General features: G+C 45.1%; 1 protein-coding gene across 4 annotated transcripts in view; it reads left to right on the top strand.

Annotated features, from left to right (window-relative positions):
• Window positions 1-18706, top strand: part of ssbp3b (single stranded DNA binding protein 3b) — a 32140-nt gene that overhangs the window by 11507 nt on the left and 1927 nt on the right. For 2 of the 4 annotated variants that reach the window (XM_036977849.1, XM_036977848.1), the window contains exons 6-15: window positions 15285-15359; window positions 15926-15988; window positions 16146-16283; window positions 16565-16629; window positions 16711-16759; window positions 17141-17176; window positions 17401-17455; window positions 17640-17704; window positions 18050-18128; window positions 18557-18585. In XM_036977849.1, the coding sequence (XP_036833744.1) occupies window positions 15285-15359; window positions 15926-15988; window positions 16146-16283; window positions 16565-16629; window positions 16711-16759; window positions 17141-17176; window positions 17401-17455; window positions 17640-17704; window positions 18050-18128; window positions 18557-18585 (654 nt within the window). The remainder of the gene's footprint in view (window positions 1-15284; window positions 15360-15925; window positions 15989-16145; window positions 16284-16564; window positions 16630-16710; window positions 16760-17140; window positions 17177-17400; window positions 17456-17639; window positions 17705-18049; window positions 18129-18556; window positions 18586-18706) is intronic. The other 2 variants (XM_036977851.1, XM_036977850.1) reach the window with 1 other exon arrangement.

The following is an 18706-nucleotide window of genomic DNA, read 5'->3' as shown; positions in this document are numbered from 1 at the left end:
GATCGTTTTTGTCCAATTGTTCTCGTTGTCTTTTTAGTCTCGGCTCCTTCTGTGCTGTGTGCAGTGACTGTAGGCTGTGTGCACCTTCTCATTTACACACACACACACACACACACACACACACCAAGCTCCTACCCCTGCAATTCACAACGAAGATGAGAGATCACTTTGTACTCTGACAAATGGTTTCAACTTGCTATTTGCGGTTTGGTCCAACAGAATAGATCATATGGACTCTGAAACACAGTGAGACATTATTTTACTGTAATCGAGGTTAATCTTTCTAATGATACCCTTTTTGTGTCTCAACTCCTCAATGCGAGCTGACTACTAAAACGGACTTTCGATGAACATTGAAACTGAGCATTCATTTTCCAGAATATCGTACCATGTACTGCTAGCAGCATTTTAAAACAGATTTATACTAGCTATCTAGTTTGTTTTTATAAATGTGCCATTACACATGGAACACCAATTACCGTGATTTCGGAACGTATTCGGACCCCTTCCCCTTTTCCACATTTTGTTACGTTACAGCCTTCTAAAATGGATGAAATAAAAAATCATCAATATACACACAACCCACTGACAGTGAAAAGTTTTTTTTTTTTTAGAATGCAAATTTATAAAAAGCAGAAATACCTTGTTTACATAAGTATTCAGACCCTTTGCTACGAGACTCGAAATTGAGCTCTGGTGCATCTTTCCATTGATCATCTTTGATGTTTCTACAACTTGATTGGAGTCCACCTGTGGTAAATTCAATTGATTTGGAAAGGCACACACCGGTCTATATAAGGTCCTACAGTTGACAGTGCATGTCAGAGCAAAAACCAAGCCATGAGATCGAAGGAATTATCTGTAGAGCTCCGAGACAGGACTGTGTCGAGGCACAGATGTGGGGAAGGGTACCAACAAATGTCTGCAGCACTGAAGGTTCCCCAAGAACACAGTAGCCTCCATCATTCTTAAATGGAAAAAGTTTGGAACCACCAAGACTCTTCCTAGAGCTGGCCAAACTGAGCAATCAGGGGAGAAGAGGTTTGTTCAGGGAGGTGACCAAGAACCGGATGGTCACTGACAGAGCTCCAGAGAACCTGGCACTATCCCTATGGTGAAGCATGGGTATGGCAGCATCATGCTGTGGGGATGTATTTCAACGGCAGGGACTGGTAGGCTAGTCAGGATCGAGGTAAAGATGAACGTCGCAAAGTACAGAGATCCTTGATTTTAAAACCTGCTCTAGAGCGCTCAGAACTTCATACTAGGGCCAAGGTTCACCTTCCAACAGGACAATGATCCTAAGCACACATCCAAGACAATGCAGCAGTGGCTTTGGGACAAGTCTCGATGTTCTTGAGTGGCCCAGCCAGAGCTCGGACTTGAACCCGATCGAACATCTCTGGAGAGACCTGAAAATAGCTGTGCAGCGACGCTCCCCATCCAACCTAACAGCTTGAGAGGATCTGTGGAGAAGAATGGAAGAAACTCTCCAAATACAGATGTGCCAAGCATATAGCGTCACACCCAAGAAGACTCGAGGCTGTAATTGCTGCCTAAGGTGATTTCAACAAAGGTCTGAATACTTATGTAAATGTGATATTTGTTTTCTATTGTTTCTAAAATTAACATTTCTAACAACCTGTTTATGCTTTGTCATTATGGGGTATTGTGTGTGTGTGTGGATAAGGGAGGGGGAAATGTTATACATTTTTAGAATACGGAAACGGAACAAAATGTGGAAACAGTCAAGGGGAATACTTTCCGAATGCACTGTATATAGTTAATTGGCTACTCGTTATCATTCTGAGAAATAAGTTACTTGATTTCGACAGTGGACAGGCTAGCATTATGTTCAAACAGTTGGAGACTGACAGAAGGGCAGTGGTGGAAAAAGTACTTGAGTAAAAGTAAAAATACCTTCATAGAAAATGACTAAGTGAGTCACCCAGTAAAATACTACTTGCGTAAAAGTCAAAGTATCTGAAATCAACTTTATCAAAAGTTTAAATATTTTCTAATTGCTTATATTACGAAAACCAAATGGCACAATGTTAATGTTTTTTTATTATCTTTACAGATAGCCAGGGGCACACTCCAACACTCAGACAATTTACAATCTAAGCATTTGTGTTTTAGTGACTCAGCCGCCAGATCGGAGGCAGTCAGGAACGACCAGCGATGTCATCTTGATAAGTGTGTGTGAATGGAAAAATGTTCTGTCATACTAAGCATTCTAAATGTAGCGAGTACTTTTGGGTGGCTGGATAAATTAAGTAAAAAGTACCTTTTCTTTAGAAACGTAGTGATTTAAAAGTTGTCAAAATGACTTTTTTACATAAGTACTTTACACCACTACAGAAGTGTGTTTTATAATAATTCAACAGTTCTACCTTGTTAGCTAGCAAATAGATTCTAGTTGGCTAAATTTAAAATATAAAGATTAGCTGGCTGAAACAGAAAAGGGCCTTCCCCAAACTGTTGCCACAAATTTGGAAGCACAGAATCATCTAGAATGCTGTAGCTTTAACATTTCCCTTCACTGGAACTGAGGGGCCTAGCCCGAACCATGAAAAACAGCCCCATACCATTATTCCTCCTCCACCAGACCTTACAGTTGGCACTATGCATTTGGGCAGGTGGCATTCTCCTGGCATTTGCCTAACTCCGATTCAGCCGTCGGACTGCCAGATGGTGACACGTGATTCAGCACTCCAGAGAACGCGTTTCCACTGCTCCGATTGCGGCGAGCTTTACACCACTCCAGCCGACGCTTGGTGTTGCGCATTGTGTGGCTGCTCGGCCATGGAAACCCATTTTCATTAAGCTCCCGACAAACTGTTCTTGTGCAGACTTTGCTTCTAGAGGAAGTTTGGAACTCTGTAGTAAGTGCAACAGAGGACAGATGATTTTTATGCGCTTCAGCACTCGGCGATCCCGTTCTCTGAGCTTGTGGCCTACCACTTCGTGGCTGAGCCGTTGTTGCTCCTATACGTCTCCACTTCACAACAGCACTTGCAGTTGATCGGGGCAGCTCTAGCAGGGCAGAAATTTGAATAACTGACTTGTTGGAAAGGTGGCATCCTTTGGCACTGCCATGTTGCAAGTCAGTTGTTCAATAAGGCCATTCTACCGCCAATGTTGGTCTATGGTGATAGCATAGCCGTGAGCACAATTTTATACACCTGATGGCAACGGGTGTGGCTGAAATAGCCAAATCCACTAATTAAGGGGTTTCCACATGCAGTATGTGCCCAGCAAAAAATAAATGTCCTCTCACTGTCAACTGTGTTTATTTTTAGCAAACATAACATGTGTAAATATGTCTGAACATAAGATTCAACAACCTGATACATAAACTGAACAAGTTCCACAGACATGTGACTAACAAATGGAATAATGTGTCCCTGAACAGAGGTGGGGTCAAAGTCTAAAGTAACAGTATCTGGTGTGGCCACCAGCTGCATTGAGTACTGCAGTGCATCTCCTCCTCATTGACTACACCAGACTTGCCAGTTCTTGCTGTGAGATGTTACCCCACTCTTCCACCAAGGTACCTGCAAGTTCCTGGACATTTCTGGGGGGGAATGGCCCTGGCCCTCGCCTTACTATCCAACAAGTCCCAGACGTGCTCAATGGGATTGAGATCCGGGCTCCTCGCTGGCCATGGCAGAGCACTGACATTATTGTCTTGCAGGAAATCACACACAGAACGAGCAGTATGGCTGGTGGCATTGTCATGCTGGAGGGTCATGTCGGGATGAGCCTGCAGGAAGGGTACCACATGAGGGAGGAAGATGTCTTCCCTGTAACGCACAGTGTTGAGATTGCCTGCAATGACAACAAGCTCAGTCCGATGATGCTGTGACACACCTTCCCAGACCATGACGGACCCTCCACCGCCAAATCGATCCCACTCCAGAATACAGGCCTCGGTGTAACACTCAAACGCGAATCCGACCATCACCCCTGGTGAGACAAAACCGTGACTCGTCAGTGAAGAGCACTTTTTGCCAGTCTTGTCTGGTCCAACGACGGTGGGTTTGTGCCCATAGGCAACGTTGATGCCGGTGATGTCTGGTGAGGACCTGCCTTACAACAGGCCTACAAGCTCTCAGTCCAGCCTCTCTTAGCCTATTGCGGACAGTCTGAGCATTGATGGAGGGATTGTTCGTTCCTGGTGTAACTCGGGCAGTTGTTGTTGCCATCCTGTACCTGTCCCGCAGGTGTGATGATCTGATGTACCGATCCTGTGCAGCTGTTACGTGGTCTGCCACTGCGAGGATGATCAGCTGTCCGTTCTGTCTCCCTGTAGCGCTCTCTTATGCATCTTACAGTACGGACGTTGTAATTTATTTCCCTGGCCACATCTGCAGTCCTCGTGCCTCCTTGCAGCATGCCTAAGGCACGTTCACACCGAGGATCAGGGACCCTGGGCATCTTTCTTATGGATTTTTTCAGAATCAGTAAAAAGGCCTCTTTTTTTTGTGTGTCCTAAGTTTTCATAACTGTGACCTCAATTGCCTACCGTCTGTTAGTGTCTTAATGACCATTCCACAGGTGCATGTTCATTAATTGTTTACAGTTCAGGGAAAGTGTTTTAAACCCTTTACAATGAAGATCTGTGACGTTATTTGGATTTTTACGAATTATCTTTGAAAGACAGGGTCCTGAAAAGGGGCTGTTTCTTTTTTTGCTGTGTGTGTGTATATACAGTGGGGAGAACAAGTATTTGATAACCTGCAAAATCAGTGTTTCCTACTTACAAAGCATGTAGATGTCTGTCATTTTTATCATAGGTACACTTCAACTGTGAGAGACTGAATCTAAAAGAAAAATCCAGAAAATCACATTGTATGATTTTTAAGTAATTCATTTGCATTTTATTGCATGACAAGTATTTGATACATCAGAAAAGCAGAACTTAATATTTGGTACAGCGATCATACCTTTCCTGTAGTTCTTGACCAGGTTTGCACACACTGCAGCAGGGATTTTGGCACACTCCTCCATACAGACCTTCTCCAGATCCTTCAGGTTTCGGGGCTGTCGCTGGGCAATACGGACTTTCAGCTCCCTCCAAAGATTTTCTATTGGGTTCAGGTCTGGAGACTGGCTAGGCCACTCCAGGACCTTGAGATGCTTCTTAAGGAGCCACTCCTTAGTTGCCCTGGCTGTGTGTTTCGGGTCGTTGTCATGCTGGAAGACCCAGCCACGACCCATCTTCAATGCTCTTACTGAGGGAAGGAGGTTGTTGGCCAAGATCTCGCGATACATGGCCCCATCCATCCTCCCCTCAATATGGTGCAGTCGTCCTGTCTCCTTTGCAGAAAAACATCCCCAAAGAATGTTTCCACCACCATGCTTCACGGTTGGGATGGTGTTCTTGGGGTTGTACTCATCCTTCTTCCTCAAACTGGTGAGTGGAGTTTAGACCAAAAAGCTCTATTTTTGTCTCATCAGACCACATGACCTTCTCCCATTCCTCCTCTGGATCATCCAGACGGTCATTGGCAAACTTCAGACGGGCCTGGACATGCGCTGGCTTGAGCAGGGGGACCTTGCGTGCGCTGCAGGATTTTAATCCATGACGGCGTAGTGTTACTAATGGTTTTCTTTGAGACTGGTCCCAGCTCTCTTCGGGTCATTGACCCGGTCCTGCCGTGTAGTTCTGGGCTGATCCTTCACCTTCCTCATGATCATTGATGCCCCACGAGGTGAGATCTTGCATGGAGCCCCAGACCGAGGGGGATTGACCGTCATCTTGAACTTCTTCCATTTTCTAATAATTGCGCCAACACTTGTTGCCTTCTCACCAAGCTGCTTGCCTATTGTCCTGTAGCCCAGCCCAGCCTTGTGCAGGTCTACAATTTTATCCCTGATGTCCTTACACAGCTCTCTGGTCTAGGCCATTGTGGAGAGGTTGGCGTCTGTTTGAGTGTGTGGACAGGTGTCTTTTTTTTATACAGGTAACGAGTTCAAACAGGTGCAGTTAATACAGGTAATGAGTGGAGAACAGGAGGGCTTTTTAAAGAAAAACTAACAAGTCTGTGAGAGCTGAATTCTTACTGGTCGGTAGGTGATCAAATACTTATGTCATGCAATAAAATGCAAATTAATTACTTAAATCATAATGTGATTTTCTGGATTTTTGTATTAGATTCCGTCTCACAGTTGAAGTGTACCTATGATAAAAATGACAGACATCTATCTACATGCTTTGTAAGTAGGAAACACTGCTGATTTTGCATGTTATCAAATACTTGTTCTCCACACTGTGTGTGTACCACTGCTCAAAATAAATGTAACACTAAAATAACACATCCTAGATCTGAATTAATGAAATATTCTTATTAAATACTTTTTTTTCTCTTTACATAGTTGAATGTGCTGACAACAAAATCACACATGATCAATGGAAATCAAATTTATCAACCGATGGAGGTCTGGATTTGGAGTCACACTCAAAATTAAAGTGGAAAACCACACTACAGGCTGATCCAACTTTGATGTAATGTCCTTAAAACAAGTCAAAATGAGGCTCAGTCATGTGTGTGGCCTCCACGTGCCTGTATGACCTCCCTACAATACCTGGGCATGCTCCTGATGAGGTGGCAGATTGTCTCCTGAGGGATCTCCTCCCAGACCTGGACTAAAGCATCCGCCAACTCCTGGACAGTCAGATGTGCTCAATTGGATTCAGGTCTGGGGAACGGGCGGGCCAGTCCATAGCATCAATGCCTTCCTCTTGCAGGAACTGCTGACACACTCCAGCCACATGAGGTCTAGCATTGTCTTGCATTAGGAGGAACCCAGGGCCAACCGCACCAGCATATGGTCTCACAAGGGGTCTGAGGATCTCATCTCGGTACCTAATGGCCACCCCACACCATGACTGACCCACCGCCAAACCGGTCATGCTGGAGGATGTTGCAGGCAGCAGAATGTTCTCTACGGTGACTCCAGACTCTGTCACATGTGCTCAGTGTGAACCTGCATTCATCTGTGAAGAGCACAGGGCGCCAGTGGCGAATTTGCCAATCTTGGTGTTCTGGCAAATGCCAAACGTCCTGCACGAGGGTTGTGCTTACAGCCCAACACCACCTGTGGACGTCGGGCCCTCATACCACCCTCATGGAGTCTGTTTCTGACCGTTTGAGCAGACACATGCACAGTTGTGGCCTGCTGGAGGTCATTTTACAGGGCTCTGGCAGTGCTCCTCCTGCTCCTCCTTACACAAAGGCGGAGGTAGCAGTCCTGCTGCTGGGTTGTTGCCCTCCTATGGCCTCCTCCACGTCTACTGGCCTGTCTCCTGGTAGCGCCTCCATGCTCTGGACACTACGCTGACCTTCTTGCCACAGCTCGCATTGATGTTCCATCCTGGATGAGCTGCACTACCTGAGCCACTTGTGTGGGTTGTAGATTCCGTCTCATGCTACCACTAGAGTGAAAGCACCGCCAGCATTCAAAAGTGACCAAAACATCAGCCAGGAAGCATAGGAACTGAGAGGTGGTCTGTGGTCACCACCTGCAGAACCACTCCTTTATTGAGGGTATCTTGCTAATTGCCTATTTCCACCTGTTGTCTATTCCATTTGCACAACAGCATGTGACATTTATTGTCAAACAGTTGCTTCCTAAGTGGACAGTTTGATTTCACAGAAGTGTGATTGACTTGGAGTTACATTGTGTTGTTTAAGTGTTCCCTTTATTTTTTTGAGATATATATATATATATATATATATATATATATTATAGCCCAACCCTTTCCTTTGAGGACCAACATATCTTTATCATGTTATGGGGGGAATGTGTGGACCACAAGCTGTCTCACAGGTTGTAGACCACTGCTCTATGGGCTGAGTCTTAACTTGGGATCCGCCAGCATGAAAAACTGACTTCAATTTCTGCTGAACTCCTTTGTCGTCAATATAGGGTTGATTTACTGTATGTGTGATTCTCAAGTAAAGAATTTAGCCTGTATGTGCATGCATGGAACACACTATTGCGCAACTTCTCCTCACGCTGGCATCTGCTCTGTCTCTCACCTGTTCTACCGCCCTGCTGATGTGCATTCCACATTCGTACCTGTGAACTTGGCTGGGCTTATCAGGATGTGTTAAAGCTCTGCGTGTGTCAATGACGCTCTACTTCTGCTCTGCTGTGGTCCGTAGGCTGCGTCTCGTCTCTGCGCCTGTCTTCATCCCAAGTGGCACCCTACAAAGTGCTCTACTTTTGACCAAGCCCTATGGGTCCTGGTGAAAAGTAGTGCACTTACTCTATAGGGTGCCATTTGGGACGTGTCCCGTGTAGTGCTGTTGTCTGACTACCCACTCCAGTGTACTGTAGTGAAACGTGAAGGCGCAGTTGGGCCTGGCCCTTAATCGAGAAATTTTAAAGGTGCTGCACCACTTGCTGTTGATCAATATCTCATGAGAATGAACTCTTGGTAGCCGTGGAGGATTTGACTTCAACATTCCATGCAGTATTATTCTGTAGCGCTGTAGTATAAGTCAAAGCATCCACTTCTATTTCTTTAAAGGCCCAGTGTAGTAAAATGGGATTTTCCTTTGTCTTCTATATATTATTTCCACAGTGAGGTTGAAGTGAACATTATGATGATAATAAGAAAGGGCTGCATTGGAGCTTTCAGTATATACTGGCAGGTATGTTGTATATAGGAATTTAGTCAGATGTTTATTGAGAAGCAATTCTATGTAGCATGGTGTGGTTGAGAGCCAAAGCACACACGCACACACGCATTTCCCCCATTTTCGCTCCACTGCAATCTTCAATCTACACACAGTACTCCGTAATGACAAAACAAAAAGGTTTGTATATTTAAAAAAATAAAACTAAACTGGTGCCTTATTTACATAGGTATTCTCAGATCCTTTGATATGAGACTCGAAATTGAGCTCCAGTCCATCCTGTTTCCATTGATCATCTTTGTTTCTACAAGTTGATTGGCATCTACCTGTGGTACATTAAATTGATTGGACATGATTTGGAAAGGCACACACCTGTCTATATAAGGTCCCACAGTTGACAGTGGATGTCAGAACAAAACCAAGCCATGAGGTCAAAGGAATTGTCTGTAGAGCTCAGAGACTGTCGAGGCACAGATCTGGGGAAGGATACCAACACATTTCTGCAGCATTGAAGGTCCCCAAGAACAGTGGCCTCCATCATTTTTAAATGGAAGGAGTTTGGAACCACCATGACTCTTTCTAGAGCTGGCTGCCTGGTCAAATGCGCAATCGGGGAGAAGGGCCTTGGTCAGGGAGGTGACCAAGAACCTGATGGTCACTAACAAATTGCCAAAGCTCCTCTGTGGAGATGGGAGAACCTTCCAGAAGGCCAACCATCTCTGCAGCGCTCCACCAATCAAGCCTATGGTAGACTGGCCAGACGGAAGCCACTCTTCAATAAAAGGCACATGACAGCCCGCTTGGAGTTTGCCAAAAGGCACCTAAAGGACTCTGACCATGAGAAACAAGATTGAACTCTTTGGCCTGAATGCCAAGCGTCACATCTGGAAGACACCTGGCACCATCCTTACAGTGAAGCATGGTGGTGGTAGCATCATGCCGTGGGGATGTTTTTCAGGGACTGGGAGACTAGTCAGGATCAAGGTGAAGATGAATGGCTTAAAGTACAGAGGCATCCTTGATGAAAACCTGCTCAGGACCTCAGACTGGGTCCAAGGTTCCTTCCAACTGGACAACCCTAAGCACACAGCCAAGGCAATGCAGAAGTGGTTTTGGGACTCAAGTCTCAATGTCCTTGAGTAGCCCAGCTGTAGCCCGGACCTGAACCCGAGAGAACTGAAAATAGCTGTGCAGCAATGCTCCCCATCCAACCTGACAGCTTGAGGATCTGCAGAGAACAATGGGAGAAACTCCAAATACAGGTGTGCCAAGGTTGTAGCATCATGTCCTACTTGTCTTCTTGGGTATCAACTACGTGCATGACAAGTAATTTTTTCCAACAGTTGTTTACAGACTATTTCACTATCACAAATCCAGTGGGTCAGAAGTTTACATATACTGTTGACTGTGCCTTTGAACAGCTTGGAAAATTCCAGAAAATGTCATGGTTTAGAAGCTTCTGATATGCTAATTGACATTGAGTCAATTGGAGGTGTACCTGTGGATGTATTTCAATGCCTACCTTCCAGCTCAGTGCCTCTTTGCTTGACATAATGGGAAAATCAAATAAATCAGCCAAGACCTCAATATTGTAGACCAAGTCTGGTTCATCCTTGGGAACAACTTCCAAATGCTTGAAGGTACCATGTTCATCTGTACAAACAATAGTACGCAAGTATAAACACCATGGGACCACGCAGCCGCACCAAAGTATGTTCAAATCAATCCCAGAACAGCAGCAAAGGACCTTATGAAGATGCTGGAGGACACAGGTACAAAAGTATCTATATCCACAGTAAAACGAGTCCTATATCGACAACCTTTTTAAGGCCGTTCAGCAAGGAAGAAGCCACTGCTCCAAAACTGCCATAAATCCAGACTATGGTTTAACTGCAGATGGGGACAAAGAACATCTCCATGTGATTAGTGCACTTCACAAAATAGATGAAAGGAAAATTTGTGGATATATTGAAGAAACATCTAAGACATCAGTCAGGAAGTTAAAGCTTGGTTGCAAATGGGTCTTTCAAATGGACAATGACCCCAAGCATACTTCCAAAGTTGTGGCAAGATGGCTTAAGGATGACAAGTCAAGGTTTTGGAGTGGAAATCAAAGTCCTGACCTCAATCCTATAGAAACTCTGTGGGCAGAACTGAAAAAGCGTGTGCGAGCAAGGAGGCCTATACAAACCTGACTCAGTTACACCAGCTCTGTCAGGAGGAATGGGCCAAAATCCACCCAACTTATTGTGGGAAGCTTGTGGAAGGCTACCTGATACATTTGACCCAAGTTAAACCATTTAAAGGCATTGCTACCAAATACTAATTGAGTACATGTAAACATCTGACCCACTGGGAATGTGATGAAATAAAAGCTGAAATAAATCCCTCTACTATTATTTTGACATTTCACATTAAAATAAAGTGGTGATCCTAACTGACCTAAGACGAGGACGTTTTACTTGGATTAAATATCAGGAATTGTGAAACTGAGTTTAAATGTATTTGGCTAAGGTGTAAACTTGACCTCCAACTGTAAAATGTCATTTCTCTCTGTGTGTGTGTATATAAATTAAATGTGGCAAAAAGGTTTTTGCTTTGTCATAGTGTGGAGGGGGTGAAATGACTTAATACATTTTTAGAACAAGGCAGAGGCCCAACAGTCAATCAGATACTCAAAAGGTTGGCTGAGTACAGGTATAGGAAACAGTGGTAACGGCTTAGTTTGATTAGGTTTACCAGTTAATTGACAGTTGTGACAAGTTTTGATGAACTCAGAAACATCCTCCTTATTCTAGGCCAAAATAAATGTCTTAATATGCAATTGTAGGTTTTCCTCACCCATATGTCCAGCAATGTCTTTGTGGGAAGTTTCAACATCAACTAACGAAGCTTAACTGGTACAACAACCTGACTAATCGCCTCCCCCAGAAAAAAACTACCATGAGACACCCACTTTCTCATCAGGACATCCTCTTGGAGAAAATAGCCGTGGGCAACATCTCCCAACTGTTCCACAGGCACAATTTGGTCAAAACTCTTTCTAATGTGGGGTCAGCCTGTTGCTCCTTGATTAGATCAAATCAGGGGTACAGAGAACGGGATAACAGGGAAAGTAGTGAGATTTCTTTGTGCCATTCTCGTTAGCCGGTACAGTGACCAGTCGCCACGGCTCATAGAACGCATCACTGCACACACAGAACACCTCTGGGGAAACTCTGAGCACTCATCAGGAATCCCTACAAATGACTGCTTAGCAGAAGCCACTAGATCTGGAAACACGACAGGCCATACATGCTCACCAGCCAAGTTATTCCCAAGGATAACGTTGATACCCTAAATAGGCCACAAAGAATGCACCCCCACAACAACCTCACCTTTCACCAGTCCCCTGGGCATGAGACAATGTGTCAGGAGTGAACTGATGTGGGACAGGCGCTGCTAATGCCGTAGGCTTAGATTTAATGTAAGCGCAAGTACTGATCTTACCCTTAGCCCCGAGAACCAGACATTTGTTTTTCCAATGACCTGAATCCTGACAGTAGTGACTCTTGACCAAAGTCAGCTTTACCACAGGAGTCAGGCTCCACCCTAGTTGAATGAAACTGCCCATGAAGCAGAGTATCTCGTTGAGCAAGGCCCAAAACTCTCCGAAAGCTCCCACTCGGGGCTCTGCAAAGACACTTGGGAGTCAAAACATACTAGTCCGCCAAAACCGCAGCTTCAGCGACAGTCTTTACATTTCGTTAATGTACATGGCTATACGATCAGGGATTGTGTCCTTAAATTGCTCTAGCATAATCGGATCACACAGCCCTTGGAAAGTCATAACTGCAGAGGCGGAACATCGGCGATTAAACTGAAGACAGCAGTCGCGCAAACTCAACAGGAGTCTGTTTATCCCTTTTTATAGTTCTAGTTCGTTGGCGGTAAACCCAATTCGTAAATCTGTAATGCAGCCATTTTAACTTTAACATAACTGACACTGTCAGCTACACTAAGAGCTGAATATGCATCCTGCGCTTTACCAGTCAACACACACTGCAACAAAGTGCGGTCAGAATCAGGCCAATCCTAGCGTCAGCAACACGCTCCAACAAAGAATGTCTCAGGGTCCTTCTCATTAAATTTAGGCAACAACTAAGTTCCTAGGTAAATCTGGGTCACCTTCCCAGAGCAAACTCTCCCTTGAGAGCTTTTATATTCCCTAACCAGCTCCAGTCACAGCTTGATTTTAGCATGCTCCAAATCCTGTTTAAATGGCAATTCTTTTTCATACTTTACACGATCATGCTCTAGCTGTAACAGAAGCAGTTATTTCTGCTGTTCAAAAAGAAGACTAGGACTAACGGATGGTGTGGCTATTGTAATGTTACCGGGAGATGGCGAGTCCTCAGCAGAGGCTGCCCCAGTGGTAACTTCAAGAATAACACTCCATCAGATTAGCCTTCAATATTAACCTAATAGAATGACACTTCTCACTAATTTCAACCTTGTCGTGTTCAGCAATCTTCAACAGCTGTTCTTTAGTACATAATTCTAACAGTTCCTCTGACGGAAAGCGAATGAACTTGTCTACGTAAGACACCATAGTCACAAGAAAATCTCGCTTTTCCCCTCTGCTGAGCACACAGGACCACAACCAGAGAAGTAACAATCACACTGGGCACCACAGAATAGAGATGATATGGCGTTTCCCCAAAATCTACAATATCTCAACCATAGTCTTCGTGCAGATTTGCGGTGGGTTATGACGCACTGTAGTCCGCTGGCAAGGAAATAAACCACCCTCAGTACGCTGGCAGATTCCCAAGCTACGGATGTGCCCCCCGAGACAACTGCGCCGTCCAGACGCAACACAAAAATAAACAAAATTACTGTGCCCAACGTATTCCAAAGTGAAACACATCGCTAAGGGGAAAAAAGCTATAGCTCCGGGTAGCAAGTTTCACTACCCTACCCAAATCTCCCACTGAGGTACACAGCCGATTATACTCACCTCAGACCGATGTCCCAACAGTGAGTAGAGCAAGAGTCTCCAGCCTCGGCAGGTTCCTGGAAACTAACCAATATACTTTCTCCAACGCAGCACACAACCAACTATCCACCGCAGTGGCAAGCTTACCAAACATTGGCAAACGCTACAACTCAAAAGCTGTAACAAAAGTTAAAGCACCTAGAGTTCAACATTAACTCCACGTTTTCTCCCAAACACTAACTTCAAGATCCCGGATGAGCCCCCACTTGTCACGAATAGGCTTGAAGTTCGTAACAAAATATTTATTAACTGAAGTAAACTAAATACAATTAACAATGGTGTGTAAGTAAGTGGTTGCACGCGTAAATGTGATAATGAGAGATGCTGAAAAGTGCCAACTCAAACAAACAAAATGACCACAACCAAAATCTATAAGTGTGTCTGCATGGTGAGTCTCCACAATGAATGAATGGGGAAGAGGTCTGTTTATCCCAGGACACTCCCAGGCCTAGGTGTGTTCCATGTCGCTGACGACCCTCCCGGCTCCGCCCACCGACGTCCTATTAAGGAAAACAAGAGCAAAGAGAGAGAATTCGGAAGACAGTGGGAGGGTCGTCACAAACTTATGTGACTTGTTAAGCACTTTTTTTTTTTTACTCCTGAACTTGCCATAACAAAGGTGTTTAATAATTATTGACTGAAGACATTTCAGCTGTTTCATTATTAATTGGTTAAAATTTGGACACAATTCCACTTTGACATTGTTTTGGTCACTGGGGTACACACAACACAATCTAAATTGTATCCATTTTCAATTCAGTCTAACACAACACAATGTGGAAAAAGACAAGAGGTGTGACTACTTTCAAATTAATACTTTTGCTAGCATGCTAGCTGTTCCTGTATACTTCCAGTCATTGTGCTAATGCTAATTAGCTATTGCGCTAATTAGAAACATCCTTCAAACGGTATACAGAGACATAAAAATGGTATCCATGAGTTCATCTGACTCTGGGCAAGTAGAAATGGGGCTTATGTTTGTAGCAAACCGAGCGAGCAGTGGCACGAATGAGAGCTTGCTCCTCAGCTCCCTGCAGCGCAGTGTTGCGCATCAGTTCTATTCAGATGGTGTCAACAGGTCCATGCATTTAGGAGTAGAATGTCTTTTTAAAGTCACCAGGAGTGACCTCAGTCGTTCTGTAAACCCCCGCTGCTGAAAAACACCTTAGGAGAAACGCTGCAGGCACACACACGGACAGCTCTCTCTTTGTCAGTCATTCGAATATGCAAGTGGTGTTAATTAGACAACCCTGTCATTAGCTCCATAGTGACAGTGTTTGGGGCAGCTGCTGTAAAGCAGGGCTTAATTGATTTGGTGGTAATTGGCAGATAGGGTAAATTGCCAGTGATCACAAGCTGGCTGCTGTTCTGGCTAGCACACATCCTCTCTACCTCTCTCACTTGCACCGTCTCTTGTTTCACACTCTTACTGTGCCTGGAAGGAGAGAATGATCAACGGATACACCCAACCCTCTTTCCTAAGCACAGCTTTTAGCATTTGCCCACCACCCTCTTGCATTCTCCTCCGCTCAGTAACCCTCCTTTCTCTGCTTCTTTCTCCCTCCTTCTGTCACTTTTTCTCTGTGACGCCGCAGGGTCCACCTGGTCCCCAAGGCTCTCCTCACCCCCAGCCTCCTCCCCCTAACACTATGATGGGACCCCACAGCCAGGTACCACTGCTCTCTCTGCTCTCTCAGGATGTCCCAAACGATTATAGTACACTACATTTGACCAGGGCCCAGGTCAAACGTAGTGCACTATCTAGGAAATGGGGTGTAATTTGGGACACTACGGCTCTCTGTTGGCACTCCTGTTTCTTTATATGCTTTCATATTGGGAAGACTACGGTCATTTCACCCCACCCATGCCCACTTGATGTATGTCTGTACCCTCTATGTCCTTTGGCTTGATGCTTTTGGCGGCAGTGCATAATCACATTTGTTTTAAAATATGTTATCGGAGCCTCATTTATAACCTATGCAATTAGCTACATAAAAAGGCCCGTTCTGCGTACTCTCATAGCCTATTTGTAACACGATACAGCTACGCAGGATCGCCATTTTGTGTAGCTAGTTCTTGTGTTACGTATTTGCATAGGGTAAAAACTAGGCTATTATGTTCTGTTAAAAGTTAAACGTATTCCTCCGTCTGGAAAATCAGTGAGGGGGAAAAATGCATGGCTGTTCAGTGTAATTGTTGTTGTGAAGGAAACGCTGATAAATGTATTGCGGTTTAGTCTTTCATGAACCTACGTGTCGCTGGAGGCCCGCGAGGTCCCCCTATCAGGATGGGCAACCAGGTAAACAAACTACTGTACCCATAATTCTCCACCACCACTACAGTACTACCATCAGTTTAACAAAAGAGCCTTACTTCAGTATGAGTTGCTGTTTGATAGCATGTCTTGTCGTTGTTTTATTTGACGTGTGTTTACCCATCCCTCTTCTTCCTTGTAGCCTCCTGGCGGTGGCCCTGGCCCCCATCCCATGCTCCAAAACATGGACCACACACGACCACAAGGCCATCCTAACTTGGGACCGATGCAGAGAATGAGTGGCCCTCGAGGCATGGGCCCTATGGGGCCAGGACCCCAGGTAGACCACACTACTGATATGCCCCAATTCTATTATTTTTGTCAGACTTGCACTGTTACACACCCATCTACGAGCAGCTAGTATTTCTCAACAGTTTGCTTGTAGTCTTTCAGACTAGCCCATTTGTTTTTTCAAACTGCCTGTGCAACATCACCCTTCCAGTCGGTCTCCTTGGATTCCAAGTTATTGATTACAGACACCCTCCCCATGAACCATGTCTTTCCAACCCCCCCTCCCCTTTGGTTATGGTATGGTAGTCTGACTCTTGGTTGTCATTGCAGAACTTTGGTGGTGGGATGCGGCCTCCACACAACTCTATGGGCCCCGGGATGCCAGGAGTGAACATGTGAGCCTCCTCTCCATCTTCATACATTATACATCACCAGTGTGTGTTGATATCTAACTGGTTTCTCTCGCTGTATTGCAGGGGCCCAGGTGCTGGACGGCCGTGGCCCAATCCGAACAATGGCAACTCTGTGAGTCCAATTTAGACACACACACACACACACCATGATGTTATCGGGTCAGATTGCACTGGTCTGTGTCCGTCCTCTCTCAGTAAGAGCTCTGGAGGCCCAATGCATTACCAAGTTCTGGATGTAATTGTAGTATTATGTATCCCAGGCTACGTCCTAAATTACGCCGTATTCCCTTTCTGGCGTACTACTTTCGCCCAGGGGCCCTTTTGACTCTGTTCAAAAGTAGTGCACTACGGGGAGAATAAGGACACTTGGGACACACACCGTCGATACTGACGATGATAGGATGATGCTAAAACGATGAATGGTGATGTTTTGAGAGGCGAGTACATAAATCCCTGTTCCTGGGCAGTAATGTTTCTGTTGTGATTGATTCAGATGCCTTACTCATCACCTTCTCCTGGAGCGTACGGGGTAAGCACTCTCTCCGATGAGCTCTCACACACAAACGCACACACTGGCCATTACGGCAGTGTTTATATTTCACCCATTTGAAGCCACTATTGTAGTATTGTCTTTCAACAGTCTTAATTGATTGTATTGGTGCAGGTAGAATCTGACCTGATATAGCTGCAATTGCCGGTGTTGTGGTTTCCTGTTGAATTGTAATAGTTTTGTGTTCTCCTGCCACTCTAAAGGGAGGTTCTGGTGGAGGGGGACCCCCTGGAACCCCCGTTATGCCCAGCCCTGCTGGTAGGTACACCTAATCTTCACAGAGGAACAGGAATGCATGTCAAAATGTCTTGGCAAATAACCTTAGTCTTAAATGACTGTTTGCCATCTTTGGCTGTTCTCATTTACCTCACGTACACTCATCTATTGATTATCATCATCATCATCATAATCTGGAGTGATTTGTGTATGAACCACTTTTCAGACTCTAACAACTCTGGGGACAATCTCTACACTATGATCAACACTGGACCTGGCAACCGATCAAATGTGAGTCTCCTTCTCGCCCCAGCCCTCTCCTCACATCTGTTGCAGTCACGTTGTTTCCTGTTTCTTCATCGCCAGATGTTTCTTCCAGTCATATCTTTCCGAGTTTTCTCGTCCTCCATAATGAAACTGTGCTGCATCCCAAATAGCACCATATTCTCTACATGGTGCCCTACTTTTGACCTGAGCCTTGGGGGGGGGGGGGCTGGGAAGAAGTAGTGCATTATGTAGGGAATAGGGTGCCATTTGGGATGCACACTGTTTCTCCCTGGCCCAGTCTCGTTTGATAGTGGTGCTTGTCCTGTTGACATGTGTACTAAGGCAGTGCTTGTGTCTCCTATGCTGCAGTTCCCTATGGGCCCCGGCTCTGACGGGCCCCTAGGCGCCATGGCGGGCATGGAGCCACACCACATGAATGGATCGCTAGGTAACACTCTACTCCGCCACTGTTACAACACAACAACCCCGGAGCTGCAAGTCTCAATTTGGGATTTGGTTTAGGGAATAACAGTATTGACTAGTGTATGACTGGCTGGGAATACAGACTCAGTCAATCTGAACGTATGGTACGGTACCAAATGGCACCCTATTCCTTGTGTAGTGCACTGCTGACCATGGCCCAAAGGGTTCTGGTGAAAAGGGGTGCACTATATAGTGAATAGGGTGTCATATGGGACGTACACTGTGTAATAGACAAACCCGTGATGTGAAGCAAGGAGACGGATTCTCAGCAGAGGTGCCAGACTTTCGCATAATCTGGCCAAAGACGCAAGGAACGCTTCCACCGGGGCACCTTTTGCATTATCACTTCAAGGTTTTAATTTTGGACTGTGAATTGTTCTCTCTCTTTCTTAGGCTCTGGTGACATGGACGGACTCAACAAGGTGAATATTATAACTTGGCCATATCTAGATTCCTATCAAAACATGACAAATCATTTTGACTTCCTTCATAAAACGTAAGCAAAACATTTGTTTGCATCTACTACTTATTGTTTAGCCTGGT

Source organism: Oncorhynchus mykiss, chromosome 5 (assembly GCF_013265735.2).
Source record: "Oncorhynchus mykiss isolate Arlee chromosome 5, USDA_OmykA_1.1, whole genome shotgun sequence".
Classification (NCBI taxonomy): Eukaryota; Metazoa; Chordata; class Actinopteri; order Salmoniformes; family Salmonidae; genus Oncorhynchus; species Oncorhynchus mykiss.
This window is presented reverse-complemented; position numbering and strand designations above follow the sequence as displayed.